The sequence below is a fragment of the Hemicordylus capensis genome, chromosome 7, assembly GCF_027244095.1.
Source record: "Hemicordylus capensis ecotype Gifberg chromosome 7, rHemCap1.1.pri, whole genome shotgun sequence".
Taxonomy (NCBI): Eukaryota; Metazoa; Chordata; class Lepidosauria; order Squamata; family Cordylidae; genus Hemicordylus; species Hemicordylus capensis.
The window spans coordinates 33023121-33034055 of NC_069663.1; the positions used below are offsets into that span (position 1 = coordinate 33023121).

General features: G+C 51.8%; 1 protein-coding gene across 2 annotated transcripts in view; it reads left to right on the forward strand.

The window, feature by feature from the left end:
• LCK (LCK proto-oncogene, Src family tyrosine kinase) overlaps positions 1–10562 on the forward strand; it is a 34938-nt gene extending 24376 nt beyond the window's left edge. For both annotated transcript variants that reach the window (XM_053268708.1, XM_053268709.1), the window contains 4 exons: positions 1893–1969; positions 2346–2499; positions 6541–6672; positions 9222–10562. In XM_053268708.1, coding sequence (XP_053124683.1) covers positions 1893–1969; positions 2346–2499; positions 6541–6672; positions 9222–9424 — 566 coding nt within the window. In that variant the 3' untranslated portion in view covers positions 9425–10562. The remainder of the gene's footprint in view (positions 1–1892; positions 1970–2345; positions 2500–6540; positions 6673–9221) is intronic.
• Positions 10563–10935: the final 373 nt, after the last annotated feature.

Here is a 10935-nt window from a genome sequence, read left to right on the forward strand (position 1 = left end):
GGAGGCCGAGGCAACCAGAAGTGGCCGCCCTGAAAAAGGCGAGGGCAATGGCGGCGGGGGAAGACCGAGACGGGGGACAGGGAAGCTGGGCGAGGTGGCGGCGAAGCCGCCAACGAGGCCCCCGCCCGCTCACAGCTGTCGCCGCCGCCTGCTCACCCGCCCTCCCAGCTGCCCAAAATGAAGCTGGGCGAGGTGGCAGCGAATCCGCCAACGAGGCTCCCGCCCGCTCACAGCCGCCACCGCCGCCTGCTCACCCGCCCTCCCAGCTGCCCAAAATCACCTTCCCCGCTCCCCCCCAAAAAAGATTAAGGGCCAAAATGGCCCATGAGAAGGTCGCCGCCCCCGCCTATCGCCCTCCCAGCTGTCGAAGACCACCTTACCCGCTCCAGCCCGAGGGAAAAGAGAGGAGCTCACGAGCAGAGCTCCTCTCTGTGCTAAGTCACTGCTCAAACTGCCGCTATGGACGCAAAGGACGCCTATTGCGTCCATTGCGACAGTATAGGCAGCAGCTTAACACAGAGAATAGCTCTGTTTCCGAGTTCCTCTCTTCTCCTTCGGGCTGGAGCGGGTAAGGTGGGCTCCGGCAGCTGGGTGCGCGGGAGGGCGATAGGCGGGGGCGGCCACCTTCTCATGGGCCATTTTGGCCGTTATTCATCCACCCCCCCCCCAAAAAAAGTAAAAGCAAAATAAGGAAGAACAAAAACAGAGAACAACAACAAAACAAAAAACAAAAAGAGAGAGGGGACAAGGGTGGGGGGAAGAGACAGAAAGAGAGAGAGAGACAGAAAAGACGGGATAGAAAGCTAGCGCCCGTTATCATAACGGGCTTAAAAATACTAGTAGGACCATAATATACTATGACTATATTGTCTGATACTTTGCTGTAAAATTCCAGTTCCTTTCACACCAGGAGGAGTGAAAGGAGGGGCAGGAAATATTTGGGGGGAGCACCTGCTACCCCTTGGAATCATCCCTGCAGGGAACCATTTTCCCATTCCTTTTGCTATGTAAGCTGCTTGTTTCTTTGAAAAGTGGTATATAAATATTTATAGGCTGGGAGAGCTCTGCTCTGTGTGCCGATACTTACGGAGAGGAGGCTCGTTTGAGCAGCTGGGACAGGGCCTTCTCAGTGATTGCCCGCAGGCTGTGAAACTCACTTGCCACTGAGCTTCGCTTGGCCCTCTCCCTCTCCCAGTCTTCTGGAGGAATCTGAAGACCACGCTTTTTAAACAAGTGTTTGACCAATGAGCGCCCCCCCCCCGGTTCTCTTTTTAACATAGTTGTGTTTTTGTTTTAGCAGCTTGTTTTTATTGAAGTTTTATTACTGTTTTTATCTTGTTGTTAACTGCCCTGGGGTCTTCAGATGAAGGGCAGCATAAAAATGTACAGTAAATAGTCTAGTCTAGTACAGGTGGACCTCATTATCCGCGGGGATTCCATTCCCGCAGATTACCGCGGGTAATGGAAGTCAATGGGATTGCAGGGGTTAGATTCCCAGACTTCAAAAACAGCATCAAAAAGTGGCAAAAATCCATGGAAATGGGCCAGACAGAGTGCCCTACCATGCGCTGCAGCCTTCCTCAGTCAAGTGATGCCCCCCAAGCACCAAAGCCCCCAAAATTCCACCAAAAAAAGGTTTTAAAAAAAAAAACACAAATGAGCCACAACATGGCTCTTCTCCACAAAATGGCAGCTGGAAATTACCCCCAAGGTAATTTCTGGCCACCCCCACCCACGGATACACAAGTTTAACCCTTCCCCCTCAGTTCCCCTCACCCCCACATATGCCGCAGTTGGGTGTCTATTACATGACCACAGATACACGAACCTGCAGATAAAGTGGCTCTCCAGTATCGTATCATATCGTATAATATATCTTTATGTTTCTGCAGGAAACTTGGTGGATTTTCTGAAGGCTCCAGAAGGAGTTGAACTGACCATGTTCAAACTGCTGGACATGGCCGCACAGGTGTGAACAAGAGGAGGAGGGGTGGATAGTGGAAAATGGGTGGATGCAGGAGGCAGGCAGTTCCACTGTCGAACAGCTCTTACAGTCAGGAAATCCCCCTTCAGTCTACCTTGAATCTGCTTCCTTGTCCTTGCAACCCACTGGATCTAGCCCTGCCTACCGGAGCAACATAAAACAAGTCCGCTCCTGCAGATATTTGAAGACGGCTCTCCTGTCTATCTCCCCTTAGTCTTCCCTTCTCTTTTCCAGGCAAATCTGCCTTGCAGGGCTGTTGTGAGGATAAGATGGGAACTTTGTATGCTGACCTCTCTGGGGGAAGAATGGGATATAAACATGCAATAAATAGGTAACAAGAGCATCTTCTTCTCTAACAAAGGTAGCAGAAGGAATGGCCTTCCTGGAGAAGAAGAATTTTATTCATCGTGACCTGCGGGCTGCCAACATCTTGGTCTCGGAGAGCATCCACTGCAAAATTGCTGATTTTGGCCTGGCTCGCCTGATAGAGGATGATGAGTACACAGCCCAGGAGGGTGGGTCTCCTTCCCCATCTTGAGCTTGCTAGCTGCTGCCGCTGCCGTCCTCTTTGTTGGAAGCAGGGTGGCGGGGGAAAGTGGCTTTGGAAGGGCCTACGAGGTGTGGGAAGTGTTAGGTCTCACAGCAGGTGTTTATGAACGATTTCCTTTGTGGACTTCCTTCGTGCAAGGCCACCCCAGGTAAAGGAATTACAAAGACACCCCTTTGCAATGCAGCCCTCAAAAGGTACTAGTCCTTATGAGGGGACTGTGTGGGATTCATTAGTCCTCCTGCTCACATATATCTATGGCAGTGATTTCTGGCCTAAAAGAGGCAAATCACCAGCTTTTGTAATGCTTTTTGGCTGGGGGCAATACAGGTGTCCTGGTGTCTGTTTACAAGGGAGGAGAGCTGGTCTTGTAGTAAAGTTGTGCCGTCGATTTCGACTCCTGGCGCCCACAGAGCCCTGTGGTTGTCTCTGGTGGAAAACAGGAGGGGTTTCCCATTGCCTCCTCCCACGCAGTTTGAGATGATGCCTTTCAGCACCTTCCTATATCGCTGCTGCCCAGTATAGGTGTTTCATGTAGTCTGGGAAACACACCAGCAGGGATTCGAGCCGGCAACCTCTGCCTTGATAGTCAAGTCATTTCCCCGTTGTGCCCTATAGGAGGTTGCAGTAGCAAGCATGAATTGTCCCCTTTGTAAGAAGGGTCAGTCCTGGCTTGCATTTGAATGGGAGGCTACTTGTGAGCTCTGTAAAATATCCCCCGTAGGGGATGGAGCCATAGCTTAGTACAGGGTTTCTTAACCTTGGGCCCCCAGATGTTGTTGGACTACAACTCCCATCATCCTCAGCCACAAAGGCCATGTCTGGGGGTGATGGGAGTTGTAGTACAACAACATCTGGGGGCCCAAGGTTAAGAAACCCTGGCTTCGTGGAAGAGCACCTCCCTGCTTGCATGCAGAATGTCCTAAATTCCCTCCCTGACATATCCAAGATAAGGCTGAGAGAGACTCCTGCCTGCAACTGCGGAGAAGCCGCTGCCAGTTTGTGTAGACAATACTGAGCTAGATGGACCAGTGGTCTGACTCAGTATAAGGCAGCTTCCTATGTTTCTGTGTACAAGCCCGTGCAATGTGGTGTTATCCACAGGTGGATTTTAAGTTAGCACACGTAATGCCCGTGTTCTCAGATGTGGGACTTCTTCTCCCATTACTGCACGCTGCCCAAAGCTCTCCTGCCTGCTATCCTTTTTAAATATTTCTAAAGTGCTAATGACACAGCAGGGAAATGACTTGTCTAGCAAGCATGAGGCTGCGGGTTTGAATCCCCGCTGGTATGTTTCCAAGACTATGGGAAACACCTCTGTCGGGCGGCAGCGCTATGGGAAGATGCTGAAATGCTGAAAGGCATCATCTCATACTCCGCGGGAGGAGGCAATGGTCAACCCCTCCTGTATTCCTCCAGAGAAAACCACCAGGTTCTGTGGTCTCCAGGAGTCGACACCGACTGGACAGCACACTTTACCTTTAAAGTGCCTCATGGGGAGGTCAGGAGGGCCCGGGCTAGCGCCTGTACCGCCTGAAGGCTTCTCAGGTGAGTCCCTTGGCGTGGAACCCGACCTCCTCTTCCCCACCTCATTCCGCTGCTGAGACAGACTGGGCCCCGCCAACAGAGCCACGGGTGGGCAGATGGCCGGCTAATAAGAAGCTAGGTGGGCCTCCCTTGCCTCTTGCAACGTATTCGCACGGATGGCTTGAAGGCAAAGCAGGGCCCCCGGCATCATGCTGCTGTGCACAAAGGCCACCGCCACGCAAGGACGGGGTTGCTGGGACATTGGTGCCTGGGGCCAGGGGCGCTCCGTCCACGAGACGGCGTGGATTACTGGGGTGCCAGTGGAGGGGGCTGGGGCAAGATGCCCCCCACGGCCACTGGAGCAGTTCCTCTTCCGGACCCCTCGGAGAGCCAGGCCCGCTTTGCAAGGAGCGTCTCTCTTCACACGCCTTGCAGAGTTTGCAAGCAGCAGCAGGAGAGAAGAGGAGGCCGCAGAGAACCTCCCCTCCTCCCCACCCTGTGCAAAACCCCTTTTTTAAGAGCTTGCACCCGCAGCTGGGGGGCCAGGCAGCATTGGGGCCCCCCTCACCTCCGACGCCTGGGTACCCTGGGCACCCCAATAGCTGCAGCCTCTTGGAGCCCTTGCTGGGTGCGCTTCTGCCCCTCTCTGCTGCTGTGAGAATTCACGCCAGCCCCCCCACTCCGGCCCCCTCCCTCCCTCCGCTAGGCAGGCAGGAATCCGCCACAGCCGCTCAGGGGGGCTGGCCTTTGCCGCTTGCCACAGCCTCTCCGGAGGAAGTCGGAGGCCGCAGGGCTGCTTGGGGGGCGGCGGTGAGGGAAGAAGCAGTAAGAGCGGGAGAGGGCGAGGGGTTTGCAGCACGCAGGCAGAGAGGGGACCTGTGGTTCTGAGCAGGGCTGGCGGCAGCTTCTGGAGGGGATTCTGCTGCGCACTGCACTAAGCAGCAGATGATGAGTAAGAAGGGAGCCGGGCCCTTTCTGGGAAACCGAAAGCCGCTTCCTCCCCACACTGGTTGAAGGATCAAAGCCTGGGAGAGTCCAAAGCGGCCAATCCGAGGCTGGCTTCAGGTTCTTTCCTTGTGCCTACTATCAGGAGTGGCTGGCCCTAATGAGCTGGGGGGTGGGGTGGGGTGGGGTGGGGGGCAAAGGAGACACAGCTGCCTCTGCTTCCTGGAGCATCGTCAGCTCCTTTCTCTGCGCTGCCTGCAGCCTGGCCGCTCCACAGGTAGAGTTGCATGCTCTACCTAACAAATGGCCAGCCTGCAGGCAGCATGTGCGGCGGGAGACAGAAGAGCAAATGGGTCTCTGGGAAGCAGAGGCAGCTGTGCCTCCTTTGGCGTCCCCCCCCCGCCTCCAGGGTTCCCTCTAACAGGGATTCCTAGATGTTGTTGACTACAACACCCATAATCCCCAAGCAAAAGCCACTGCAGCTGGGGATTCTGGGAGTTGTAGTCAACAGCATCTGGTATTTCCTGTCAGAGAGAATGCTGCCCCACTTCCCTGCCCTGGCTCCTTAGGATGAGCTGCTGCTGACCCAGTTCACACATTTCTGTCCGTTTAATGAACTAGGGTCTGGCTCTCTGTGAAAAAGGAAAGAGCCAACCTACCCTCCTCCTTCATGGTTTGATCCCATAAATATTGCCGATGTACATAATAGAGGAGTTCTCCAGCGTGGGTCCCCAAATGTTACATAGGAAGCTGCCATATACTGAGTCAGACCATTGGTCTATCTAGCTCAGTATTGTCTTCACAGACTGGCAGCAGCTTCTCCAAGGCTGCAGGCAGGAATCTCTCTCAGCCCTATCTTGGAGATGCTGCCAGGGAGGGAATGTGGAATCTGTAGAAGCTCTTCCCAGAGCGGCTCCATCCCCTGAGAAGAATATCTTACAGTGGTCTCCCATTCAAATGCAACCAGGGCGGACCCTGCTTAGCTAAGGGGACAAGTCATGCTTGCTACCACAAGACCAGCTCTCTTCTCCTCCCCTGTTGCTGAACTCCCATCACCCCCTCCAGCCATAATGGTTGGAGGCTGTTGTGGCTGGGGATGATGGGAGTTGTAGTCCAACAGTATCTGAGGATCCATCTTTGGGGACTTCTGGAAACCACGGTGGCAGAAATCCACTTGGCCAGATGTATCGAGTGAGACCAGGGTCCTGAGGAGGGGACACTCCTATGACCCCTCTGCATAGACCCAGAGGCATTTATAATGATTTGAACCGGTTGTCTGAAACGTTTTCCAAGAGTACACATTGTGGTGTGATATGCATTCTTACAAAGCAGCAGATATGGGGAGTTCCCAATCATGTGTGTACTGTATTTTCTGCTGGGGCACACAGGGTGTGGGCCTGGGATGGAAAGTCTCAGGCATCACATGGAGGCAGAGCCCCTTCTTGTGGCCAGTGCAGAAAATGTCTCCAAGTCGCCTGGAAGAGAAACCGTGGCGGCCTCATCACAAGCTATTGCCCTCCACCCTTGTGTTTTTCAGGAGCAAAGTTCCCCATTAAGTGGACAGCCCCGGAAGCCATTAATTATGGGACGTTCACCATCAAATCTGACGTTTGGTCCTTTGGGATCCTGCTGACGGAGATCATCACCTACGGCCGGATCCCTTACCCAGGTCAGGATTTCTCGGCAGCAAAGCCGTCTTTTCTCCACCTGCACAGAGGATGTTGTATCCACAGGCGGGTCCAGCTGCTCGTGCTTTAAGAAAAGAAACCTAACTCTCCCCTGCCTTTCACGGCGATTTAACAAATCTGGCAACAAACCCAAAGCACCTCCCAACCCAGCCCTCTACCGGGGTTTTCCAGTCTTGAGCCCCCTGTTGTTGTTGGACACATCTTCCATCGTCTGCAGCCACAATGAGACCCCCAAGGTGGAGAACCCCTTCCTTACACTAAGGGTAATCGGGGACGAACATATCGACGGATTTGTTGGATTTCTGTAGTGGCAACCTTTATAGCTAACATAGGGAGGAGAGCTGGTCTTGTGGTAGCCGGCATGAATTGTCCCCTTTGCTAAGCAGGGTACAGCCTGGTTTGCCTTTGAATGGGAGACTACATGTGAGAGCAGCACTGTAAGATATTTATTTATTTATTTATTTTCTCTAAACACACTTGTATACCGCCCAAAACACAAGCGTCTGGGCGGTTTACAACAGTACAATAAAAACAACAAATAAAAAGGTTAAAACATCACAACAATTTAAAATTTAAAATGTTAAAACTATTAAAAACACAATTAAAACAATATCTAATTAAAAGCCTGGGGGAACAAATGGGTCTTGGCTGCCTTTTTAAAAGTTGTCAGAGATGGGGAGGCTCTTGTTTCAGCAGGGAGAGCGTTCCAAAGCCTTGGGGCAGCAATGGAGAAGGCCCGTCCCCGAGTAGCCACCAGACGAGCCGGTGGCAACTACAGACAAAGCTCTCCAGATGATCTCAATGGGCAGTGTGGTTCATAGCAAAGAAGATGTTCTCTTAAATATCCAAGGCCCAAGCTGTTTGGGGCTTTAAAACCAAGACCTTGTATTTTGCCCGGCAACTTATTGGCAGCAGTAGATCTTTTAAGATAGGAGTGAAATGGTCTCTCCGAGATGACCCAAAGACCAATCCGGCTGCTGCATTCTGGACCAACTGCAGTTTCTGGACTACGTACAAAGGCAGCCCCACATAGAGTGCATTGCAGTAATCAAGATATGCCTGCAGGCCCAGGGGCGTAACTACCATTAGGCAAGGGCCCCCCAGAGGCAAGTCACATGACTTGTCGTGTGTGTGTGTGTGTGTGTGTGTGTGTGTGTGTGTGTGTGTGAGAGAGTGAGGGGCCCATTTTAAAATTTTGTCTCTGGGCCCACTCCAGCCTTGTTACGCCCCTGGGCCATTCGTCAGGTAGAGCTGCACAGTTAACCGTGCTGCTCTACCTGACAAATGAGCAGACTGCAGACAGTGTGCAGGGCAGGAGAGAGAGGAGCAAACGGAGCTCTGGGAAGCAGGGGCAGCTGGGCCTCCTTTGGCATCCTCCCCACAGCTTATTTGGACCAGCTGCTTCTGTTCTGGACGGGCTCAGATGTACCCTTCATAGCGAGACCTTCGTGCAAGTGTCTGCTTTTCTGTTTATACAGGCAGAGTGGCCTTTGTTCCAGTATGCTTTGGTGCAGCCTCACAGCTTTTGCACTGGGCACAACGTAATTGGTCTGCAAAGAGTTTCCGGAATCCGGAGTCACTCTCTGTTAACACCTTGCAGGCCTGGCTGGCTGTCCCACCCCAACATCATTTTCTCTCTCCTTTTCCTTGTTTAACTTTATTTATTTATCTATTTATTTATTTATAAAATTTCTATCCCGCTCTTCCTCCAAGGAGCCCAGAGTGGTGTACTACATACTTAGGTTTCTCCTCAATACAACCCTGTGAAGTAGGTTAGGCTGAGAGAGAAGTGACTGTCCCAGAGTCACCCAGCTAGTATCATGGCTGAATGGGGATTTGAACCCGGGTCTCCCTGGTGCTAGTCCAACACTCTAGCCACTACAGCATGAGGAAGAGCTCCTCCTTAGTCCTTTGTGATTTCTAGGGCCGTATTATGCAATTCCTGCTTGGATTTTTCATAACAACTAGTGAGTTATGTGTCCCAAGGCTGTGCCTTAGTCCTGGACTCCTAAAAGGACCTGGATGCGTTCTATCCCGCCCCCCGCCCCCACCAGTCTAATCAGATAAAATTAAAATTTATTGAGGTCATTGACCAAAAAGAAAAACACAATAGCTTCCAATTGTAGGTTGAAAACTGAAATCTCACTTAGAGATAGCTTGAATAAATTCTTGTGGCATCTTACATGCAGCTACACAAAACTAAGCAACATTTAGTATTACTCCTGGATGTTTATCTGATGAAAAATAATGAGTCAAATTCATCAGTATGTTTGTTGTTTCCATGTGGTGTTGAAACTGTCACCCCTCATCTTATCTATCCGCTACCTGCCCACACCCCCAAGCCCGGGGCAGGGGTGTAGTTGAGAGGGGATGTGCAGGGTCGGAGCACCGGTACTTTTCGGCTTCTCCGGCTGTTGGGGTGGGCATGGCCATGGGGGCTGTCATGGAGAGAGCCTGCACTTCTGAATTTGCAACTACATCACTGCCCTGCTGGCGTCTTCTAACACAGAGCTATGTGTTGTGCCTGCAGGGATGAGCAACCCAGAGGTAATCCAGAATTTGGAGCGTGGCTACCGAATGCCGGCCCCGGAAAAATGCCCCAATGAGTTGTACAACTTGATGCTGCAGTGCTGGAAGGAGGCCCCGGAGCAGCGGCCGACATTTGAGTACCTCAAGGGCGTCCTGGAGGACTTCTTCACGGCCACTGAAGGACAGTACGAACAGCAGGTTTGACCGTGACCTTGAGCAAAGGCTCAGAAGAAAAGGACCAAGTCTCCTTGCCACGTCTGCCCCTTCTTAAACATTTCGTGGCAAGGTGCCTGAAGCCCAGAGAAGGTCGGAATGGACCAAATGCATCCAGACGCCTGAAAGTCAGCCCTTCTGAGACTCGGAAGCTGCCGCCTCCCCTAATCCCAGATGTCTGTGGGGAAGCCGTGGGAATGGCTGTGGTTATTTCAAGGGGGTTGTTATAACTGCTTATTTTACTTCAGACGTTGCAGGCCTGCCAAACAGATCCTGGGGCAAGGCCTAGTAAGCCGTGACCCAGGCCCTCTTAGCCAATGCTTGATTTGTAAAAAGATCTCTCTTTGTTTGGGGAGCACCTTCCTAACACAGTCCCAGGTGGAGTGAATTGTTAGATTGTAAGCTCCTCGGGGCAGACACAAGTCTTTCTATTTCTTCTTTCCTTTCTGTTTCCCCCCAACAATGACTCTTGAAAAGTGCTATGTACAGTTATTTTGGTTGCAATATAATCAGCCTAGAGACTCGCGTTTTGGGCGGTATACAAATATGTTAAATAAAAAATAATAAAATAATACTTCTCAGCAAGAGGACACTCTGCAGATGTTCAGGGACACTCACTTCCCTGACTACAGTTTGTTCCAAGGCTGTGCACTGGCAATGTAAACCAAGTGCTGGGGTTCCTTGTGGGTGAGCCCCCAGCACAGTCTAAGGACTCCTGCTCTGAAAATGCACAGCAAAGATGCCTGGTAACTGTACAAGAGTAGTCACGGTTACCAACAATCCCTTATTAGTACGGACATCCCTTATTTCAGCCCCAAATTGCCTGTCCCTTATGGGATGCCATTTGTCCCTTATTTTTAGCGAATGGGAATGAACCCATGGCTCAGATCCAGAGGTGCTCTTACCCCTGGACTTCCGGGCCGAAGGAGGCCAGGGCCTCCACACTCCCTGGGGGCCCCCAAATCCTCTTTAGTCTGGGGTGGTGTGCGCCAGGCGGCCAAGTGTGACTCTGCTTTAGAGACAGAGGGGGGAAAGGAATAGGTGGGATGGGACTATGTTACGTTGCGTGTAGAAATGTTTCTGCTCATGCATATTTGCATAAATATACCTGTTTTATATTCATTTCTTACATTCTTGTGAGTTCAGTTGTTGTTGGTGCCCTCAAGAACCCACGTGTTAAAAATACTGCGTGTGTCACGGTGTGTGTGTGTGTGTGTGTGTGTAGGGGAATGATGCTTAACTTGCGGTGGGGGTGGGCGGGCTCCAAAATTACCTAGAAGCACCTCTGCTCAGATCAAACCAGTCGCTTTCACTAATAACGAAATAACTACACGCGCTCCAACTCCTTTCCCTCTCCCCTCCCTACTACCAGAGTACTCTGTGCTTCTGCTAGGCTTCAGGCTTAGGGTTGCCAACAGTCCCTTACTGGGGATGTTAACAAAAGCATTAACAGCCATCGATGACTGGCTAACTTAGCATTTTCCAGGTGTCAGGATCATGCA